A 24,343-nucleotide genomic window follows, 5' to 3' on the forward strand; every position below is an offset into this window, starting at 1 on the left:
AGAATCTCGCTCGAGGCCATAGGTATTGTACGTTTTTTCTGCTTTCTGGGAGGCAAGTGACCGATAGACGGTTGTCGCCGTATTTTCGTTCGCATAAGGGTTCTAATTCTAATGCAATAAGATATTTTGCGACTTAGATACGATTTTCCTAATCCATCTGCCGCGGTTATGATGGATACGCCTCAACCACAGGGAGCTGAAGTTGTGGGCCGTGGCATTTTTAATGAATGCATTCTAAATGAAGAGCCAGTACTCGAGGATCTTTCCCTCTTTCATGGCCGGATTAGACCTCTCGCGTCCTCGGGTTCGAAGACGACTACGCTTGGTCTCGGTATAATTGATTATTAAATCTCGAATACCCCAAAAACGGATATCACAGGATGGATGTAGTGAGTGCCGAAATTAACGGGAGAGTCGATGCAGCATAGAAGTAAAGTCGATCGGAATGGTGGGAGTTACTAACATATACAAAGAACAACGCCGAATATATATATATGACAGGGCACAAGCCATCCTACCCCGCCGATTACAAACTCATTCCTTTCTAAGTCACTCCCGTTTGGCACTTATCACCAACGGTGAATTCGAATCCTCTTGTCCAAATTGTAAGAATGGTACCCCTGGAACACGGGCTCACATGTTATGAGGATATGCGAAAAACCACCCCAACCTTCCCTACAGCCAGCTCCCACTGAAGTGGAATGGACTGCTGACAACCACCGACAACACGCAACAAGTGGCTCTCACTTCGTGGGTCCAGGCTGTCGCCCCCACCTGGAGGCCAGGCCGCCCCCCTACGCATCACTAATTCCAATTATGGCAGTAAAGTTTATACACTCACTCATTCTCTCTGGCAGCAGCAAATACGAATGAACATTGACTTCTGTGACTCGAGATGAAACAACCGCTTGTGTGCGTGTAGACTAGTTGCGTGTTGACCTTGGCCTGTGATGAAGCACAAAGCGTCTAGTCGAGATGAGATAAATGCGTTCCACTGTCACTGATTGCCGACGTTCATGCAGACAGAGTGCATGTGCTGACACGGAAGCGTGAAATCCTGCATAGCGTATATATAGCGTTACTTCATTTTTTTCCTCTGATAACGCACTAAAAAATGCTAAATAATGTTTACGACATTCGCTTACAGTACGAAAGCATGACGTACTTGCGAGATAACCGTTGGATTTGTGCCACGTAGAAGACGACAATGAGCGGGAAGTGCCGCGGGAGAGAGCACTCGCGCTAGGCCGGGCTAGGCGCTAGGCTCATTCTCCCGGCCGGAAAAGACGGCGACGATTTTTCTAGGCTCTGAAGCGTCGGGTTAGTGCGACGTTTCAATGTGTTAGCAGCTAAATATTCCTTATATCCTACGTTGCACACTAAAGTTCGTTATATTCGAAGCGGTACACTTGTGTTCGTTATATGCAAGGTCATCCGGTAAGTTCGCTAAACTCGAGGTGGCGTACTGAGGTTCCTTATATTGGGCCTCAACACGAGAAGTGGTATATACCAGCTACCTGCCACGGTGGGCAGGTGGGCATTTTCCCACTTGATTGTGGGCAATCTGCTTTCATTGTCTGCTGATTGACGGTGGTCGACATTTCCGCTTGCACAAACCGTTATAATACTAACTGAATGACAAAATACGTAATTTTATTGCCTACATGCAGAAAAACGCGAGCGCCTGCTTACTGCCAGAAGGCGATCGCTTACCGCATCTATGCCTAGCTTTTATTGAACAAAATAAACCTGCAGTTGTCAGTTAGCGCTCGTCCTGTGTTGTCTTTGCACTGTCCTCTCTTCATGCGCTATGTCTTATTCAAAACTCATGAAAGCGTTTTCTAACTTCTGCAGCCTCTGAGTCGCCGAACGTCATGACCATGCTCCAAAGGTGGGGTTTCTTGCAGCGATTTAGAGACTGTTTTATGTATCGTATAGCCACTAAGGTCGGGAAAACGCCGTGGAGGCGAGGCTGCTGCTTTGTTCTCAATGTCATCGACTATAGGACGTAGTTCGCACCCTGTTCATAGAATGGCGATGGGAATTCACTGCTATGTGCATGACCCTGAGAAATAAAACGGTTTATGGTTCGCGCCTATAGCTAGACCTCGGAGCCAAAGTTTTAAATTTTAAACATATATGGACAACGGGCTTTAGTCCAGCATCTACGGGTGGAGAGTGGCAATTTTACTGATATGCGTGGAAATCTTTTGCAAAGAACTTCCAGCTACTGAGTCGATGGATCCGGCGTTTGAGCAAGAGTGAGTGCATACAAAAAGACCGAAATGTCACCTCTTCATTCTAGCAGTCAATTTTGGTAACACTCAGACCGCTTAGTAGACTGTGGCACACTATGCTCGATTTATCAAAATTTTCTTGTTTAGACTTGGACACACAGCAAGTTAGCCCAGCCGTAACGTGGCACAGACAATTCTATGAACTCCAGCATCTCACATTGTGTCGTAAAGGGCCTGCTTCATAAGTCATCGCCATACCCAGTCGCCATGACCATACAGCATATATTAGGACACCAATGACGCAAAAGAGTGCAACCAAACGACAAGCTTAGGAGAAGGTTAACGTCCTGTTGCGGACTGATGACACCTATCTTTGGAGTAACACAAGCCGGTGATATTGCTTATGAGCAGCCACAATCAGGAAATTCCGAAGAAGCTTTGACCTGTGTCTCTGGGCACACGCAGACCACCACCGCGTCACGAAATTCGCCGCACTCATTTTAATGTCCATTACTGCCATTGTACGTCATCACCGCAATCGACGAGAGCCCTCAACCATGGAAATAAGTATTCCAAACAATTGCCGTATGTTATGAAACAAGTACGCTGGTTTCCAAAGCTATCTTTTTCAGTGAACCGATTTAGAAGGTGCGAAAACAGTGGGCTATCGTTATTGATTTCAGGTGTGTTCGTCCCTGGCGTTCACGTACTGTTACTACCCAGCGGCGCGCCGGCGGTGAGACCGTCTTCAAACGCGCACCGTCTCGCCATTTGCATGCCACGCCGGGGCATTTAAAATGTCTGACTCGGTCCCCAAAGAACGTCACAGCAACCACAAGAAACACTTGGACCTACTTGATGGATGGATGGATGGATGGATGGATGGATGGATGGATGGATGGATGGATGGATGGATGGATGGATGGATGGATGGATGGATGGATGGATGGATGGATGGATGGATGGACGGACGGACGGACGGACGGACGGACGGACGGATGGATGGATGGATGGATGGATGGATGGATGGATAGATGGATGGATGGATGGACGGACGGACGGACGGACGGATACGGCTGAACCCTTTAAATCGGGTGGTGGCTCAAGCCACCTAGCCATGACTAATCAAATTTTACTCTTCTCTTGATTTTAGCCACCAATCAGATAACCTTCGCTTGGTTATTTCTACCCGCTTAAAATCTACTTTCCCTTCACTGTCCTTAAATCAGCCCCGCTGCTTTCAACTGCAGGGTGAAGCCCTTAACAGAAAAGTATCAAGTGTTCAGCCGTTTCCTCCTCCTCTCCGCACGCAACGCACTACGTGTCTATCTCATGGTACCTGACTCTATATATCTTAGTCTGCAAAACTCCCGTCCTGGCCTGAAACAACAAAGAGCTTCCCCTACAATTATCATAGATATTTTCTTTGGTAATTTCCTGCTTAAAAATTCTGTATGTTTTCCTGCATAAATATCCTGTATGGATGGATGGATGGATGGATACGGCTGAGCCCTTTACATCGGGCGGTGTATACTTATGTGTATTACTGCCACCTACAGGCTTTCTTCTCTACTAACACAAATTTCATGCTGTTTTAATGATTTGTTTATTTTAGTATCTCTTTAAAATTTTCGACTTGTCGGTTTCATCATTTCTTTACTCTTAAGTAACGATTTCATTCGTTGAACAATGGCAAATATGCGCCGCAAAAACTGTTCCTGTGGTTTTAGGTTATGCTTCCAGGCATCGTTTCTGGAACAAAGTGAAAAACAAGTTAAGATTTCTGTTTATCTCTCTCCAGTGCAGACAAAAATGTGAGCAAGAAAACGTACTCGTTTCCATTAATATGTGACATGTTAGGCTTTTTGAAAAATGAATCTTAAAAAATGTCTTCAATCAGGGAAACTCTCCACACCGTTTGTGAGAAAGCTTATAATTTCTATAAACTATTGTCTCTTCGAAGTTAAAGAAAATGCATGGTCGTTCCAACTCAAGCTATGCATGCAACGTGTCAGTCTTCTGCCTAAGCAGTGCGTCATTCTGAGGCTACTACAGAACCCCAGAGCCCCTTGACGTGTCATCTTTTCAACCACGGCACATGCAAAACAGTTTTTCCCGAGCCGCAGACACTACGCGGTGGCCATTGTGTTTTGCACAAAGCGAGTTATTAGGACTGCCAGAAAGATGGACGCCGCATGAGGCGAGGCGAGTGCAAACAACTGGCGCGACACGTGTACTCAGCCGCCGACGGCTACTGAGAGCGAGCTTCGCACTCAAATCTGCTACTTTAGCGCAAGTTGTGATACTCCTAGCTTAGTGACGTTCATTTGTGAATGACCAAGCCGGATAGGCCGTTGCAAGGTAAGTGGTACGTGAAAGGACGCTGGCGCGAAATGCGCACATAACGAGGGAGGAAGCCTGCCTGAGGGTGTTGCAGTGACCATGTTCATCTAGAAGGCAGCACTGATCATTGGGAGTTTTAGACATTCGAAGACTGTGCTAGTCAAACTTGTGCAGATAATGCCAAACACTCTGGACTGATTTTGGCAGAAAACGCCGGAAACATTTTTGCATGAGCACGAGCTGTACGAGATATAAGAAGAGTAATTGCTCTACTCTACTCAGATTACTCGGCAATCCTCTCTTCTTTGGCGCGGAATGTCACCGTCTGTAGCCTCGCATACATCAAGCCGACATGACCGAAGTGATTCGGGCTGAGACATGCCGATGCGACACCTGCGCCCTTACATTGCACTTGGTACTAGCACATGATGCCATTCGTGGTGCATCTTCTACGGCGCGACGAAGAGAGTAGTCAACCGGCTTCTGCTGCTCCCGGTAGGTAACCCTTCACAAATCCCGAGAGGTGAAGGGTGTTAAGTTCAATTTACGACATTAGCTAGAGTGGAAGGGTAGTTAACCTACATGCAGTAGTCCGTTATACTCGACCCTGTTCCAGGTTCCTCATAAAGACCTGTTACGGGTGACGAGAGGCCGAAAGGAATTTCAACCCGACAGACTACTCGATCTAGCATTACCGAGTACAGTTCAACGCCAAGTTTATTCCATTAACCCGCGTCCGAAATGGTGTCACTAGTTAGTTGGAAATTGTTTTGAAATAGTTAATGAGCATGTAATAAAGCTATTGTAACAAACCTGGCGTCCTAACCATATTCAAAAGAAAGAGAGCAGCCCATCATCACTCGAGAATGTCTACTAGCTAGTGCAAAGTGTCGTCATCTTACCGGAGGTGAAGTTACCATACCAGCACCTGCAAACCGTGGAAGGCGGTGTTCGGGAAGAGCTCGGGAAGAACATTGCTGCGGAAGAGTAATGTACGCCTTACAAGCCCCACCGGCCACTTTCGGAAAATGAATCGACAGGTTCGAATGAGGCCATATTGCCAATATATATTGTTATTAAGCGCTCCGGTGTTTTTTTTTCGGATGGAGGGAAGCAATGCATTCTTATGTTAGTTACACTTATTGCTGATCGTTTCAGCAATGCTTTGAAAACATACTTGGCATTTCATTCATAATTTTTATCATTTTATCAATTTTGTTAAATGATTTCGCTTGCGTGGCTTTTTGGGGAAAACGCTTTTTTCTTCGTTCACATAACGAAAGATTGTTTTAATTCAGGACGAAGAAACCTAGGCACCATCAGCTCGGAAGTAGGTATTAAAGCGAGAGAAGAAAAGAGGCATGAAAGTCCGACGAGCCAGGGCACAATCAGTGCCTGTCTTTGTCAGGGTTCTATAACTTCGTTCAGTTTAAACGCACCTCCTTGTCTTTGCATTTGGTCTGATGGGCTTTTCTTAACACTCTGTTATAACCACTGTGCAGCGACCTTGGCACTCACACAGTGACACGCGTTTCGCAGCGCAGTGCTCGCAAGGCATTGCTATAGGCATAACCAGCTTCGCCTCGCAGCCATACCAATCGGTTTCTTCCATCTAGCCACTACTTATGGCGAATGTCTAAGGCTGTTGCCAGTACATTTTAAATAGACTAATCGCTGACTAAAATTAAGGTACAGTTGTATTCCACAGTGTGTTCTGCAGCGAAGCACGCCAGGTGAGGGCGGCTTCGATGTCGCTGAAGGGCTAGCATCGGCTTCTCATCGCAGACATGTGGCGTTCAAGATGAGTGCAAGGGATTGGAGGCCACCACCAAGCACATGCTACATTCACCGCGCAGCACGGTTTCACAGTGTTAGCGTTTCCAGCAGAGGCCCAAGGCTGTACAGCCGCTCCGTTAGCGCGTGCGCGCGGCGATCGAAGAGCGCCATTAGTGGCCGCACTTTCAAGCGCGCGGCGCGCATTTTGATACACTCAGCGACGTTCCTATACTGTAGCAACATGTATTTAATAGGATTTTCTGCGTGTTCGATATACCCAAATATCCGATATATCTGGGTTAGATATTCCGTCAACACATCTATTGAATGCTAGACGTAACACGACCGCACATTTACATTCTTCAGTCTGGCTGCCGCATTTGAGTATAACTAGACACGATCGCAGAAATAACCTCAGTCTCAGTAAAACATAAAGTATAGTTTCTTAAATATTTTTCAGTTATAAAGAGCGGAATGAATGCCTCGCCAATATGGCGTCTTCTCTAAGACAGCATATATTACCAAAATGTAAAACTTACCGTACTAATTAAACGTTCGTGTCTTCCTGCCATATTCAACTTGGTAAGAACAATGCTTTTTTGTAACTAATATTGTAACTAATAATTTGCGACTAACAGTGTCCACTGAGAAGCGACATAATTGCGTCAACCCTTTAATTGAGCATGATTTGTAAGGAATGAAGTCCACTTTTTTTCTGGAAACTAAGGACAGTGCACCAGACCCAAACCTGCCACTTCGCAGGAGGAGCACCACCATGATCAGCTCGGTGGAGATCCCCTTCGTCATCCCCAAATGGGGGGCCTTTCTGCTGGCGCAGATGCTTGCGCTGCTCCAGCTCAGCCAGCCTCCGGACATGAGCGTCTACAACACCGAGAAGCTGAAAGACGAGTACGACTACGTTATCGGTCAGGCTCATTTTTTCATTACGTCCTTTAGCCCACCGGAGATTTCCTCTGACTTTTGCTGCTTCTTGACTGGCAACAGCGGCGTGTCCAAAAGTGTCTCCTTTATCCCTCAAGTTGCATTAAAGGCGTTCGGCTAAATGCGTGCAGGCCGCGATAAATCCGAAGAAACAATTTAGCATACTTTGCCACAATTCTGCGTTATCATCCAGATGTCGTGAACGAAAAGTCAGTGTCTCTACCCCAAGCGCTTTTGGTTCGATAATAACAAGGGATAACGTAGACGTTAATAAGAAACCGTTGTTGCAGGAATAGATGGCTGAAAAGCTGATCTTAAGATGGATTCTTAAGATTCAAAGTCGGCTAGCGTAAATGTGAATTGAAGGTGAAGAGTTGGACCGAAGTTGGAAGAGATGGAAATAGCCCCAAGAGTTTTTACCATAGCATTTGCTTCGTTATAACAATACGCGGCCTGGGCCATAACTCTATGGAGTACCAGCAGGCTTACAGCCACTGGGTACAGCGAGGACAGCATAACCCGTATTTAGTCTGCCCTCAGTCAGTGCTGAGGAATGTTTCAACGCAAGCGCCGAGCGCCCACAGTGGTGCCGATTATGAGGGCGCCAACCGAAATGCATGGGGCCACTTAAGCAATATTTAAGGGGAAATGCCATAGCATTAGAGCGTCCTCTTAGATTTCAGTACGTTGTGATACGCTCTCTCGACTGAGTGCACCTTGCGACTGCCGCTTGCGCGAGCGCGCTGCTGTTGTACACAACTTTTCTCGCCTAAATCATAACTAGCCCGGATTTTCCGCCATCTCAAATTTTTCGGTTTTAAATTTTAGGAGTGGGCCAACTTGACTCCTATGTCGGAATCCGGGAATTTCCTGACATCCGGGGGAGCGATTTTGCTGTTCCGACAGCCTTATTGCTATGGCTACAATATGTTCGTTTTGCCAACCCATGTTTTTCTGCGACTCGCAAAGGCTTAAGCGCTTACAAAACGAACGCTGAAGAGGGTGCATGCTGCTGCAAAAGATTGCGGGGAGCGGTTTCATCGCAACTACTTGTCTCGGTTGGCTTCTCCGCACAACATGTGAGCGCACTTGTGAGAAAACTTCACCCTAAAAACGAACTGTATTGCGGAGAATGTGTACGGCAGTGCGTATGATGCTCTTCGCACCCGACGCAACTGCTTTCGTGACGGCCACCTTCAGGCGAACGGGAGTGGCCTTGAGCTTTCTTTCTCTTCTGTATGGCCATGGGAGAACAACTGCAAGTCGCTGCCATCAAACACATGAAACACACTGTGAATCGCTTTTGACAATCTGAAAAGGCTGCGAAAACAAACTTCACAGCACACGACAGCTGACAAGGAGTACGCGCTCGTTAAAGGCTGAGCATCGCAGTGGATTTTTGAACGAGTTAAATGCACGGCCACTCACCTAGTTTAACGCGAAGATGAGAGTGGCGGTGTGAAACAATGCATCAAAGGTGACGCATCATGCATCGAAACGGCATACGCCGGTCCCGCTTCAGGCGAGGACAGATTTTTGCGTGTTTTGAGCGATGGCCTAAGCAGCGAGTTATACACGGTAATTTCGAATTACCGCATGGAAAAGGTACACAAGTGTTGAGTGTCGTTACAGATCTACATACTCAGCGCTGGACAGTGCAGCTCATTTTGGGTTTGAAACGCTTCCTTTTTATGAACCTTGTACGCCGTGAAAACGAGAAATCAAATCCATGGGACTCTGAGAGCATCAAATGGGAATTTGTATTCCTTTGTTATACCAACTATTTTTGTTCTAAGTCAGCTATGATTGTGTATTTAAAGGGAAAACTTATAGTTGTTTTAAGGTTGGAGAAATTGGTTATTAAAATATCTAAATATAATCGACAAAGCAAAGGCACAGTAACTATTTTAATTCCATTCAATTCAGTTTATTTCCAGTTTTTGTGGGGATTTTCCAGGGTAAAAGCTGCCAGAGCAGCTTGACTAAGTCCAGTGAACCGCTACAAGACAGCGTGCATAGCAAACGTAACACTAAAATGCAAGCATGAAGGCATACAACATATAATGGAAACTCGTCATATGCATCAAAGAATAAACATCAGGAAGAAAAGGAAGCATAAGAATCATTTTCTACACAGTAGTAGCAACACTAAAAAACTTAAAGATTGCTATAGCAAATTCATTCAGGTAAATGAAAGAAGCAGTGCAGCCATTTGCACAAAAAGAGCCCAATACGTTAACAAGTAATGCATAAGTATCAAAAGCAAAGCAACACATATTCAGTCATAATTTTAAAAGTAGCTCAGCACTTTTTTCTGGTGTATCCAGCAGTGTTGTTAAAATCATGAAAGTACGAGATAGTTTTTGAAGTAAAGACTGCATTTTGTAGTTACGAAAAAATGGTATTGTCCATGTAGCTTGATTTCTTGTGCTCGCAGGAATTTGGCGCAATTCTAAACATTATAAAGGTGATAAACAATTTCCTAGAATGATGGAACAAAAATACATTGCTTGCAGAAGACTGAATGCACATAGGTATAATAAGGTGGATTGTTGAGCTAGTTGGTGCATGATCGAATAAATGGCAGCGGAAAGTAAACGAAGACATCGAAGAAACACACAGACGAGGACGATGCTGCACTGACAACTGAACGTTTATTGGAAAGGCCGCATATTTATACTTAGAGACCAGCCAGTGCTTCGAATGATATCTTATCGATTCCTGCTTGCATCCCGGCACAGATATCTCACTTCTTTTTTCGATAGGCCAACCGATGGCGTGCTGACGCATTGCTCTCCGGATTCACGGATGGCCCAGGCTTCCAGGATTTCTCTTGTCAGCTTGTCTTTGCTCTTTTTCACTACCTGCACGTGGTGAAGGTCAGCAGGGCTTGTTTGTTTTTTGCAAGTTTCGCAATCTCTGCAGTGTATCGCAAGGTTGGTGCCAGACTTGCCTGCTATGGCTGTTGCGTGCTCTCTTGCTCTGTCGTTGACGCATCTCCCGGTTTGGCCTATGTAATGCTTCCCGCAGAATAGAGGGATACGATAAACAATGCCCTGAAAGCACTGAGAATACCTCGTTCTGTGTCCGATTTGGCAATCGGAATTGTTTTTCTGCCCATTCACTCGCGCACACATGCTTTTCGCCTTGTTTGGCGCCGTGGGAATGATCTTGATGTTGTGCTTCTTCCCGATCTTTTTGAGATTGTGGGTCAGCCCATGAACGTAGGGAATAACGGAAAACTTCTTTCTTTGAGTCGATGCTTCAGGGGCACTTTCCTTTTCCCTGCCAAGCTTCTTCGGCAGCACGAGGTCTTCTGCTATGCTGCAGAGCAACGCCAAAGGATATCCGGCTTCCTGAAGCCTAGCAACTTGCCTCTGAAGGCTCTGGCTCATCTGGTGTGGACACGACTTCTTTAGAGCAGATTGCAATGCTGCCCTCACAATTCCTCTTTTGACCGTCTTAGAGTGGTTAGAGCTGAAAGGAAGAAACTGCTTCTTTGCTCGAGGCTGGTATGTCCAACATAGGTGCCCCGGCGAGAACTCAAGGCGTATGTCTAAGAAGCGTAGGACGCCGTGCTCAGGAAGCTCCCATGTGAACTTGAGCCCTGGACAGCTATTCTGAAAGGTGGTCAGTGTGTTGTCTTTTAGGGTGTCCGTGTCCTCTTTTTTCTGCTCGCATAGAACCAAGTAGTCGTCGACGTACCGGACGATCCTCACGATGCGTCTGTCCTTGGTTGCTTCCTGTATTCTTTTGTCGCAGGCCGCGAGATATAGATCACTCAGGGCTGGAGCGACTCTGGACCCGATGCACACTCCACTCTTCTGAATGTACAGGGTGTCTTCATGGGAAGCGATGGTAGACATAAGGTAGGCTCCCAACAGCTCCAGGAAGGAGTCCACTGAAACTCCTGCGGCGTTTTGAAACGACACAGCTCCCTGCTTTTCTATAGTGTCTCGTAGAACGCTCATCAATTCATCATGTGGGATGGAATAGTACATATCTTCAATGTCGAGTGAAAATCCATTAGAGATGTTCCAGTTGTTACTCTTTATCTCAGAGATTAGCTCTTCAGAGTTCTTGATTCTAAAGGGGTCATCCACGTTTACGTTGCTTAGTTGCTTGGCAAGATAAGCCGAAAGAAGCATCTGCCAAGTGTGTGCTTCTGACAGAATCGCCCGGAAAGGGATCCCAACTTTGTGCGTTTTGGCACTGAAAAACACGGACAGGGTGCTTTGTCTTGTCGCTTTTACCTTGAGGTGGAGCGGCCCTAAGTTGGCGATTTCGAGCATCGATAAAACCTTCTTTTTTGCTGTTGTGAGATGCTTTTTGTGTACTTCACGGAAATTCTTCTTCATGGCATCCAAGGCTCTCGTTTTGTAGCTGCAGGAATCCAACACCACAAAACCCCCTTCTTTATCCGCAAGGCACAGCTTCAAGTTTTTTCCTTTCAGTTCCTTTATGACTGGTTCGAAACTTTTCTTGCGTCGTTCACCTGCATTTGACCGACATAAAATGTCAATTCCTTCAGCCACAATTCGGCTGGCGTCTTCATCATCCGCTTTGGCGGCGACTTGTCTAACGATGGCGAGCTTCCCTGCAGCGTCAAGTTTAGGTGGAAGCGCGAACTTAGGTCCGTGTTCCAACACGTCATTGGTTAAAGATGATAACTGGACGTTCCCCACGGTGACCACGGGGTTTTTTCTCATTTGGACGCGTGTTCTCTGCTTCTCTGTGCAAGCCTTTACAAATGGGAGGAACCACACATTCCACATATGCTCGGTGCAAAATCGTGTGGAAGCGGAATAGTGTCGAAACGAGGTTTCGTCCGAGGCTCTCACCTTGAGAAATTCGTTGAACAGACGAATCTGCCTCCATACGTTCAGTTGTCAGTGCAGCATCGTCCTCGTCTGTGTGTTTCTTCGATGTCTTCGTTTACTTTCCGCTGCCATTTATTCGAATTCGCACATAGGTAGTCGACGCGAATAATATTGTGTGTTTGGAAAGCGTGTGATGTGTGACATGACGTTTCGAGATTTCAATTAGATGAATCATTCTTTTTTGTATGACTAATTTCTTCATATTAGTCACTGGCATCGTAGCCCATACGAAATTGCAGTAAGTTAATTGAGAGTGGAAGAGTACATAAAAAATCCGAACTTTGAACTTTACATTTTAAAGGCAGAGTGCTGTGACATCGTGAAAGTGCGCCTACAACAGAAGAAAGTTTTTTGCAGAGGTAATGAATGTGAGTTTTCGAACTCAAGTAAGATCAGAAATATGCTCTTAGTGTTTATGCACTTGAAGAGTATGAATCGCCTGTCCTTCAAAATTAGCACATAATTGTAGTGTAAACGGTCGAAGGCCAAATTTTGCATTGTACAATGGCGTCCCTCCGATCCATGATGTAACTATACCCGAAGAAGGTGTGTTCTCGCTCCTGCTAAAAATTGGTGGGAAAATCGCCATGTATTGATGGCATACCAATGCCTTCATTGTCAGATATGCTTAATGGGGCTCAAAATACTCGCGAGTGTTATTTATTGAAACATTATTGCAAGCATACATTCCAAGCGACTGGAAGTATGGAAAGATATACCTATACCCAAATCAGAAATTCCTTATCTTCCTGGTTCCTACAGGCCAATTTCATTACCATCCTCCTGTGGCCAAAGACTCGAACATATTATCTTTAAGCATATCTCGACTTTTCTTGAAAATAATTGCGTAATTGATTGCAGGAAGCACGGCTTCCGCAAAGGGTTATCGACAATAACGCTGTAACTGGAAACAATTCAGGATTTCGCCGCAGTTTTAGATAAGCAAGATTAAAATGATAATTCATATCTGGATTTTGAAAAGCCTTTCGATCGTGTGTCCCATCAGAAGCTACTTCTAAAATTGCGAGCTATCTTGAAGAACAGCACATTGCTCGCATATACAGAGGCATACCTGTCTGAACGACAACAAAGTGTTTTTGTTAAATGCCAAGGTTCGAGTGCAGCATCAGTTCAGTCCGAAATACCGCAGGGATCTGTGCTTGGGCCAGTTTTCTTCTTGATTTTCATCAGTGTCATTATTCAGCATATGCGTAGTGAAAATTAAGCTATTCGAGGACGACTGCATCCTCTGTAAGGAAATCAAAAGCCCAAGTGATCACGCACTACTACAGGTAGCCTTATCACAGTAGGATCTTGGTGCTCAACATGGCAGATGAAAAAAAATGACAAAAAAACATTAGGCATGAGGAGGACACGCAAAATCAGCCTTCAAGTTTTTCATGCAGCACTAATGGTCAGCATTTATTCAAGGTTCGTGCGGCAATACACACATGAAATTAAGCAAATAGCTTACAAGACGTTCATTAGTTCAATCCGGGAATACGCAGCAGTCGTTTGGGATCCGTACACCCAAGCAAACATAACCACACTTTAAAATGTTAAAAGAAAATCAGTTAGATGCATTTGTAATTCATATAGCTGGAAAACATCACCGAGCGTTCTTTTAGACAGAGAAAACCTAGAAGCACTGCAAGAAAAAAGACGCCGCGAAAGACTAAAATACATGCACTTAATCTACCATGGTGAATTGAAACTAAATAGACAGCAGTACACTCAAGACGCTGTCGATGCCCAACATGATCACATCATTCTAAGAAAAAGGCTTTACTTGCAGGACTGATGGTTTCAAAAATTCCGTCTTCCCACGAGCCGTTCGAGAATGGAATAGTCTCAGCCGCGTTGTCATGGAATGAGAAACACTCGAGTCTTTTTTGAAGATGCTTTAAGCTAATTTTGTAACAAACTTGCTTCTTCCTTGTCATAGCTTGTCACCGTGCATTTTCCTTGTCAACATGCATTTTATGTGGCACCCACTTCTGCCACGGGCATTAGTTGAAAGGCTCGCGGTATTACTAGAATAAATAAATAAATAATAAATAAATAAAAGCCTTTATTATTGGCCCGGAAAATATTGCTTTAGCTTTCGCCAAATTTAATTATATCGATTTAAGCGGCACCAGGCTGATAATCTATCTAAATTGGCATTACACTTCGTTATGACATGGTTTAGGTTAGGGCCAGAGACAAGCAGTGCGGTGTGATCAGTGTATGTGCTAAATTGAGGTTTGCTATCTATGTTAATAATACCTACATCCCCGTCGTGAAGGAAGGAAGTAGGGAGTGAAACAAGGAAGAAAGTGGCTTAGTATAGTGTAAAGCTGGGAACTTATTTCGTGCACCTGGGCTTTCTTAATGCGTATTGACATGACACAGCTAATGGATGACTTTTGTTTCGCTTCAAAAGAAAAGAGGCCGTCGCAGTAGAGATTGTATCAGCATTTCCTAGCTCAGGAGCTGAACTAGTTAAACAGTGAGTCACCCAAGCTGCTCAAATATTAGGTAAAGAAATATAGAGTATAAGTGCAGCCTGTGGGAAATATTACTACGGAGATGGTGCAATGCATGACTCTCACTTGAATGCCATGCCACTGTACTGCCACTAAACAAACAAAAGTACCAGTAGTCGCCTAACAGTATAAGTTATGTGGAGAATTCATGTCCAAAGGTAAGTCTCTGTCATATTCTAGTAGAGGCGGGCAAATGCCCTCATTTGCGCTTTTTCTCCCTCATGAGCACCATCAACAATATATCATTGGGCGTTCTCTTACCCTCCCTTCATTTTGTAAAGTTCCCTGCCCCCCTACCGCTCGCCCTCACTTCGTAAATTGTGCTGCGCCTCCCTTGCCCTCTCCTTACATTGTAGGCACTTCCTCACCCTCACCCTTACCCTCACAATAAGCAGTTTTAACATTTCAGTTAAATTTCCTTATAGCCCATATATGCCGATGTTACTTAATCGCACTAGGCGCAAACTATTGTTCCGCAGGTCCGGTTTCAGCTGTGTCAAGCCGAGCGGCGCTTTTAAGCTTCACACTCCAAAGTTATGAGTAGGCGAGAATGGTTGCATGAAATAACAGAGCTACTACACACATGCGACAGCCGACATTGGCAAGAGTCAAGTCAGTCCGGAACTCCTCACGGCTGCGACTAATTTGAACTGCGCATGGAGAATCGTGGCCATGCAAAACGCAGCAAAACTTCTCGCGGTGTTCTAAATAGCCAGTCGTCAGAGGCGACTGCAGGAGCGTTGCATCCAGGCTTAGCAACTGACGCAGCACAACGCAGCCCGTCCTCCAGCCGCAACCATCTCCCAGCCATTCGACTCCCTGTGGAGTGCTTGGGCATTGCTGGGCTGGCTTAATTGTGTGAGCCATCCTATACGGTCAGCAAATCCCTGGGCCCCGAACTGACGGATCCCTCCTCCCCGCCCCCCTTCCTCCCATTCCCAACCCCGTCCCCGCATACTGAGCAGTACTCACCCAGAGTAGAGGAAGCAAAAGATAGTGTCAGTAGTAAAGAGAAGATTATGGTGACATATTATTACACTACGTATGGCGAATCCGATGACATTAGAATCCGTGAATTTTAGGACAAACCACCGGCTTTTTTCCGTGATGAGGGTTCTGTTTGCTGCGATGCAGGTCGAAAGAGGGGGTGGGAAGAGGTGGCAGATAACACGTCACGTGACGTAATGACGTCAGAACTGTTTGAACCAGCCGACTACTTTTATAGCTGACACCAATACCAGATTTTGTCCGCATTTTGCAACAAAACGCAGCGCCGGGTTTCTTTCGTTATGATTGGTCGGTTTGGTTGGTTTATGGGTTTTAACGTCCCACAGCGACTCAGGCTATGAAAGACGCCGTAATGGAGGGCTCCGGGTAATTTCTACCACCTACAGGGTTCTTTAATGTACCCTAACATTGCAGAACTGTCAGCCGCCCTCTAGAGTTACACTTCGTTATGACATGGTTTAGGTCTGGGCCAGAAACAAGCAGTATGGTGTGATCAGCGACTCAGGCTGCAAAAGACGCCGTAATGGAGGGCTCCAGGAAATTTATACCACCCACAGGGTTCTTTAATCTACACTAACATTGCTCAAAGGTCAGCGGGCCTCTAGCATTACACTCACCCCGAGGGCAACTCTGACGCTGATCAGCGACGCTTGGACACAACACCCGTCCACAAAGCGAGTCGCCGCCTGCGAGGCCTGCAACCTGAGTGTCAGCCACTGACGAGGCCGGTGCGTAGCATGACGTCTACTACAGGCAGTCAGACAGGCCAGCCTTCCGGCACTGTCCCGCCCGTTGTAGTTCTCACCCCTCGCTCACCACGATCCTTCCACGGCGACCGGTTTGAGGACGTCGAGGACTGGTTGTCCAGCTTTGACCGTGTGGCCACTTTTAACCAGTGGGACGACGACCGAAAACTACGAAACGTCTATTTCTCGTTCCAAGACTCTGCGAAGACATGGTTCGAGAACCATGAGGCATCCTTTACGAACTGGGAAGCGTTCCGCCGTCAGTTGCTGGCTACCTTCAGTACAAACGCACGCAAGGAAAATGCCGAACTCGCCCTTCGCACCAGGTCACAGCAGGCGAACGAAAGCGGCGCTATGTTTATTGAAGACATGGCACGTCTTTTCAATCGGGCTGACCCTGCCATGCCAGAGGCTACCAAGGTGCGCCACCTCATGTGTGGTGTGAAGGAGCAGCTCTTCGCTGGCCTCATACGCGACCCACCAAGAACCGTCGCTGACTTCGCTAAAGAAGCCACAGGCATGGAACGTTCCTTACAGGAACGCAGTGCGCAGTACGGTCGCCCGGGAAGTGTTGCGGCCAGCAACTATTGTGCGTCCCTGCCAGTCGCCGGGGACGAGGCTCTTCGGGAGCTTGTGCGGAGTGTAGTTCGTGAAGAACTGCGCAACCTCCGCTTAGATGCTCGACCTGCCAGTGTTGCAGCTGTAGCCGATGCCGTCCGCGAGGAAATTCGGCGAGCAGTCCAGCCACCACCGGCACCACAGCCGGAGCCGTACGCCAGCAGCTACAACGAAGCCCTACGGACACCACAGCCGGAGCCGTACATCATGAGCTACAGTGAAGCTCTGCGGAGACCTGCGCCAGTTCCACATGCGTTCCGCCCTGCTGCCGAACAAACGCAGGGGTACTTTCCCTCCGCTCAGCTGCGTGACCCGCGCCCTGTTCGAAAAGCTGACGTGTGGCGCACACCCAACAACCGGCCACTATGCTACCACTGCGGGGAGCCCGGTAATATCCTCCGCAACTGCCCCTACCGGCGGATGGGATTAAGAGGATTTCCACCGAGCGCACCTCAACCGCGCTATGATGAGAAACCGCGAGACATTGAGCAGTACCTGGCCGATAATGTGCTGCCCTCAACGCCTCCACGACGCCAGTCTAGATCGCCGTCTCCAAGACGAGTCCCTCCACCCAGTCATGCACCATCATCTGGCCAATTCATAGGCACGTCTCCCCGCCGGGAAAACTGAAGACGGCGTCCTCTGGGGGTAGGACCGCCGCTGCCGCAGACAGTGAACAGCCTCCATCCGACGATTTTATGCCACGACCCCACCCGCCGACCTTAAAGACGATCCCACCGCCGACCTCACCGACGACCTCAGCGACGACCCCATCGACGACGGCACCAAAAACCTCGCCGACAAATTGTCAAACAATTCTTTCCGCCGCCGAAATTCTTATTGCCGCCGATGGCTATGACGCATCTGCACTCGTCGATACCGGAGCCGACTTTTCTGTCATAAGTAGTAACCTAGCCGCAACCCTCAGAAAGGTTCTAACACCTTGGCATGGGCCGCAGATACGCACAGCTGGTTGCCATGTGGTAACGCCGGTTGGCGTCTGCACCAGCCGTATAAAGATCCGCGGTGCAACTTTCACTGGCTCCTTCACCGTGCTACGAGAGTGCTCTAAAGAACTGATTCTCGGCATGGACTTCCTTAAAGAGTATGGGGCGGTCATCAACCTGCACGAGCAATTGGTATCGTTTTCGACACAGCGAGCCGTTGATACCGACCCCGAGCCGCACAGAGCACCATTACGCATCTCTGATGACCACACAACGATACCGCCGAGAGCAAGCAAGTTTGTCAAAGTAAAGTGTGATACCAGCTCCGGTACTCGGGGCATTGCCGAAGCGAATATGTCGCTGCTACGGTCTCGGCAAGTTTGCGTTGCTCGCGCCTTTGTCGACCTTGTTCACGCGCGTACCACGCTCTTAGTGACCAATTTTAGTTGTGAACCCCAACATTTGACGAAAAACACGGTGATTGCCCATTTTGAAGAACTTAGCGAGCATGCCGGCCAATGTGCCTTATCAACAACGGCCCCCGAAATAGCTGAACAGGACACTGCAACAGCCATTAGGACCGACGTGAACCCTGACCTTCTGACCAATCAGAAACGCCGCGTGGAAAGCCTTATTGACTCTTTCCGCGACTGTTTTGCATCAACATCCAAGGTTCGCCAGACGCCAATAACTAAGCACCGTATTATCGTCGACAGTGACCAGAGACCGCTATGTCAGCGTCCTTATCGTGTTTCGTCGAAGGAGCGCGATGCTATCCGCCGCCAAGTTGCCGAAATGCTCCACGACGACGTCATACAACCATCGACGAGCCCCTTGGCGTCACCTGTTGTTCTCGTCGCAAAGAAGGACGACAGCCTACGGTTCTGTGTAGATTATAGACGTCTCAATAACGTTACCAAAAAAGATGTCTATCCGCTGCCGCGCATTGATGACTCATTAGACCGCCTCCGCCATGCTACCTACTTTTCGTCACTCGACCTTCGTAGCGGTTATTGGCAAATCGAGGTCGACGAACGTGACCGAGAAAAGACCGCCTTTTTTACTCCTAACGGACTGTACGAATTTAAGGTGCTTCCTTTCGGCTTGTGTTCAGCCCCTGCGACGTTCCAACGTATGATGGACACCGTACTAACTGACCTGAAGTGGCAGTCCTGCCTTGTCTATCTCGACGACGTCGTGATTTTCTCCGACACGTTCGAGGAGCACCTGAAACGTTTGCGTGCCGTCTTCGAAGCAATTCGTTCTGCGGGTCTGTCTCTCAAGCCTGAAAAGTGCCACTTCGCTTTTCGGGAGCTCAAGTTTCTTGGCCACATTGTGAGCGCTCAGGGCGTTAGTCCCGATCCAGAAAAGACCGCCGCCGTTGCTGCATTTCCCCAGCCAACAGATAAACGAAGCTTGCGGCGTTTCCTGGGGCTTTGCGCCTATTATCGGAGGTTCGTTCAAAACTTCTCCAAGCTCGCAGAGCCGCTGACTCGACTGACAAAAGACTCCGAACCTTTTTTCTGGGGCCAAGATCAGAAAAAAGCTTTCATAGAGCTTAAGGCCCGCCTCCAATCTACGCCTATCCTTGCCCACTTCGACGAGCAGGCCGACACGGAACTGCACACAGATGCCAGCAATGTGGGCCTCGGTGCGGTGATTGTGCAGTGGCAAGACGGTGTGGAACGCGTGATCGCATACGCAAGTCGCATTTTGTCCCGTTCCGAAGTGAATTATTCCACAACGGAAAAGGAGTGTCTCGCTGTTGTGTGGGCAATCACAAAATTTCGTCCATACCTGTACGGCCACCCGTTTCGAGTCGTCAGCGATCATCACTCCTTGTGCTGGCTTGCGAACCTCAAAGATCCATCGGGGCGACTTGCACGGTGGAGCCTTCGGTTGCAAGAGTTCGACGTCACCATCGTGTATAAGTCGGGTCGGCAACATAGCGATGCAGACTGTCTCTCCCGAGCTCCTCTTCCGTGCACACCAGATGAGTCCGACGACGATTCTGCTTTCCTCGGCGCTGTCACCACATCCGACCTTGCCCACCACCAGAGGGCCGACTGCGAACTGCTGCCTCTAATCGAGTACCTCGAAGGAACCGCTCCGTCTCCGCCCACACTCTTCTCGCGCGGACTTTCGTCGTTTTGCTTAATAGATGGAGTCCTCTACAAGAAAAACTACGGTCCGACCGACACTGCGTATCTCCTCGTTGTCCCAACCGTGCTTCATAAGGAAGTTCTCGCTGCATGCCACGACGACCTTTCTTCTGGCCACCTCGGTTTTTCCAGAACATTGGGACGCTTCCGCCACAAGTACTACTGGCCACGGCTTGCTGCGGTCGTCCAACGCTACGTTCGAACCTAGGTACCACCGACAAAACCGGCCGGCCTTCTGAAGCCAATTGATCCACCGCAAATCCCATTCCAACAAGTCGACATGGACTTACTGGGCCCATTCCCGGTGTCCTCCATGGGAAACCGGTATATTGTTGTTGCCACGGACTACCTAATCTGCTATTGTGAAACCAAGGCTCTTCCCCGTGGCATCGCGGTTGAAATTGCACAGTTCTTTGTTCACGACATCGTGCTTCGCCACGGCGCCCCCGTGGTTGCATTAACTGACCGGGGAACCGCGTTTACGTCGGCTCTTACACACGAGGTCCTCCGTCTTAGTGGCACCAGTCATAGAAAAACGACTGCTTACCATCCTCAAACGAATGGACTTACTGAGAGACTGAACAAGACCATCACAGATATGATATCTATGTATGTCGACGCTGACCATCGCAACTGGGACGAAATACTTCCCTACATCACGTTTGCGTACAACACCGCCCTCCAAGAAACGACGCGCTTCACCCCCTTCCGTTTGGTGTATGGCCGAGATGCCCTGACCATGCTTGACGCCATGCTGCTCCCGGATTCTACCCCCTCGTCTGTCCCAGGCGCTGACCAATTCGTTCGCGATGCAGAAGCCGCTCGCCACCTTGCTCGACAACGCATTCGCCACCAGCATACAACTGACGCCCGGCGTTACAACCTCCGCCACAGGGAGGTGATTTACCAACCCGGCGAGCACGTCTGGGTATGGAGCCCCATACGTGTGCGCGGTCGCTCTGAAAAGCTTCTGCGGCGCTACTTCGGCCCCTACGAGGTGCTACGTCAACTCAGCGATGTGAACTATGAAGTGTACCCGCAAGGAGTTGTCCGGTCTTCTCGCCCGCCCAAGTCTGAAGTCGTCCACGTGTCCCGCATGAAACCATATTACGCCCGTTAGCCCCTCCCGGAGTTCACATTCAGTGCTGCCACCACACGCCATCGCACTTTCAGTGTCTCCACACTCTTTATCCCCCTTGCCGGAGGCATCGAGGCGATGCCTCTTGAAAGGAGGGGGGCAATGCCACGCTGCTCGCATTCTGCGAGCGCCGCCATGCGGCCGAGCGGCATTACTGGGCTCGTGTGGGAGCGAAGAAGAGGACGTTCCCGTTCGAACGCGCGCTGCTGGGTTTCTGGCCTTCGGATTAAAAAAGCCCCTTTTCGTGCCGCCCTACGTTTGTCGGCGACAATATTAAAGACGCCTTAATGGAGGGCTCCGGGTAATTTCTACCACCTACAGGGTTCTTTATTGTACGCTAACATTGCACAGCAGTCAGCGGGCCTCTAGCATTACACTTTGTTATGACATGGTTTAGGTCAGGGCCAGAAACATGCAGTATGGTATGATCAGCGACTCAGGATATAAAAGACGCCGTTATGGAGGACTCCGGGTAATTTCTACCACCTACAGGGTTCTTTAATGTACACTAACATTGCTCAAAGGTCAGCGGGCCTCTAGCATTATACTTCGTTATGACATGGTTTAGGTCCGGCCAGAAACAAGCAGTATGGTGTGATCAGCGACTCAGGATATAAAAGACGTCGTAATGGAGGGCTCCGGGTAATTTCTACCACCTACAGAGCTCTTTATTGTACACTAACATTGCGCAACAGTCAGCGGGCCTCTCGAATTACACTTCGTAATGACATTGTTTAGGTCAGGCCAGTGACAAGCAGTATGGTGTGATCAGCGACTCAGGATATAAAAGACGTCGTAATGGAGGGCTCCGGGTAATTTCTACCAACTACAGAGCTCTTTAATGTACACTAACATTGCTCAACAGTCAGCGGGCCTCTAGCATTACACATCGTTATGACATGGTTTAGGTCAGGACAAGAGACAAGCAGTATGGTGTGATCAGAGTATGTGCTAAATTGAACTGCGCTATCTGTGCTAATAATCACGACACCCGCGTCGTGAAGGAACGAAGCAGGGAGTGAAAAACGGAACAAAGGGGTTCGGTAGTGGTGGCAAGCTGGGGAATTATTTTGCGCACCTAGGGTTTCTTAACGAGTACTGGCATGGCACAGCTAATGAATGTCTTTTACGTTTCGCTTCCATCGAACCCGCGTCTTTCGTGTCAACAGCCGAACGCCATACCCGCTGAGCCACCACGGCGGCCTTTTCCCGTGATGAGGCTTGTGATTCAGTCGCATTAATAGTCGCAGCAACCGATATGGTGTCGCGAATGCGAGCGCCGACACCGCACTCGTATAAGACCGCGGCCAGAAGCTCGCGTCGGCTACGTTCGTCGCTGCCCTCACACGCGTTGCATGCAGCGACTCCCTGCACGCGAATTTCCCGCCGCCGCGTGCTCGTAAACAAAGAAGGGAGATCTAAAGGACCAGCGTGGAAGCGCTAAAGCTAGCTCTTGAAAGGAACGCGAAGAGATGCATCGCGGGATTGACAGCCCAAGCGCTGACTTTCTACTGAGCGTTTATTTCGCAGACCGAGGGGCGAAGCAGAGAAGGCGACAAAATAAATAACTGCAGGGTGAAAAAAGAAACGAGAGCCACAAGAAAAAACATCGAGGGACAATTAAGCTGCGCCATAGGGTTATGACGCGATAGCAATAATGGGTCCTTTCAATGGCGTGGGGTTCCCTTCGCCCATTAGTTCGCAGAAATGGTCAGTCTCTGCTTTACATTCACAGATCGCGGGGATACCTCATACCATTCCGGCCGCAGTGGCGCAGTGGTTAAACGATGCGCCACTGCCCTGGCAGGTGGCTGTTTCCAACACAGTCCCTGGTGGGGCTTGGAGACCCACGTTGCTGTTCCTGAGCCACCCCTCGTGAACAGTGATTGATTTAAGTGTCAGCTTGCCACGGTGGGCACTTCTCTCACACTCTGATGAGCAGTTCAATACAGCCTGCCACAATGGCCATGCTTTGATGACGTCACCAAGGTTACGTCACCTAGCCGGCAGGTGGGCCCTGGTTTTTCGCTCTACAAACGGGAACCTTACCGCTCTGGCTTTAAAAGTAAAGCACCGGGCGCGAAACTCAGAGGTCGTCAGTTCGAATCCCACCGGCGGCATGTAGTAGTTTTTTTCTGCTTTTATTAGTATACCATCGATAAAAACCACACATTTAAGATAAAGACATCAACTATGCTCCTCAATTTCGTCATGTGTGGGGACGCTTAAGTCACCTTAACCGTGGAATGCGACAGTATTACATTTGAGGTTTGTCGCAGCTTCTGTTGCAAATTTGGAGTGTGTTTGCGTCGGTTTGTGCGCAATTTTCGGTTCATCAACCGCAACATTCGCATGGCTACGGGGTGAACCCACAAATGCAAATAGACGACGCCTAAGCAACGACTCTAACATTCGGACTGCCAGCTGCACAAGCAGGTAACCGCTGTGTTTGATGGTGCCAACAATTGCAAGTCACATTTTTCTGATTTTTTATTTCGAATCTTTATCTAGGTCGCTGTCAGGGAGTAGATTGCTCACAACATGGTAGCCAGGCTTCGATGATGTTAAAAAGTCACGGGACCTCTCTCGACTATGCGTCAATTTAACTGCCACGAGGCACGATAGAAAGCTTCCTCAAAATCTGGAGGCCAGGTTTCTCGAAGTCTGGTGGCCAGGTTGATCACTGCCTCGGTGGGCAAGTTGAAGTGAAATCGGAAGGTGACGTGGCCTTTCTCTACCAATCAGCGAATTTCGTTTTGGACATCAGCGTCTTGGACATCGGCGGGTAATTGGTGAGACAGCTCGAAATTTTTCGCGTTAAAACAAAAAAAGAAGTTCAGGGCAAAGTCTGTAGCACGTCTCCTCAAAGAATTGTCACGAGAAAACGTCACCGTAGTGATGGGCCCTCGGGAAACATGAAAGCAGTGGGGGGCAAAAAAGTCAGCGGAGTGGAGCGAAGATGCAAATGAACGGATCCCAAGCAGCAGAGCGGAGGAAGAACAAGGACCGGAGGTAAAC

General features: G+C 48.2%; 1 protein-coding gene across 1 annotated transcript in view; it reads left to right on the plus strand.

Moving 5' to 3' along the window:
- Window positions 1–4,485: 4,485 nt before the first annotated feature.
- The window catches only part of LOC144103980 (L-sorbose 1-dehydrogenase-like), a 98,396-nt gene continuing 78,538 nt past the window's right edge, over window positions 4,486–24,343 (plus strand). Inside the window, exons 1-2 of the mRNA XM_077636729.1 lie at window positions 4,486–4,598; window positions 7,119–7,282. Coding sequence (XP_077492855.1) covers window positions 7,132–7,282 — 151 coding nt within the window. The 5' untranslated portion in view covers window positions 4,486–4,598; window positions 7,119–7,131. The remainder of the gene's footprint in view (window positions 4,599–7,118; window positions 7,283–24,343) is intronic.

Source organism: Amblyomma americanum, chromosome 9, assembly GCF_052857255.1.
Source record: "Amblyomma americanum isolate KBUSLIRL-KWMA chromosome 9, ASM5285725v1, whole genome shotgun sequence".
NCBI lineage: Eukaryota > Metazoa > Arthropoda > Arachnida > Ixodida > Ixodidae > Amblyomma > Amblyomma americanum.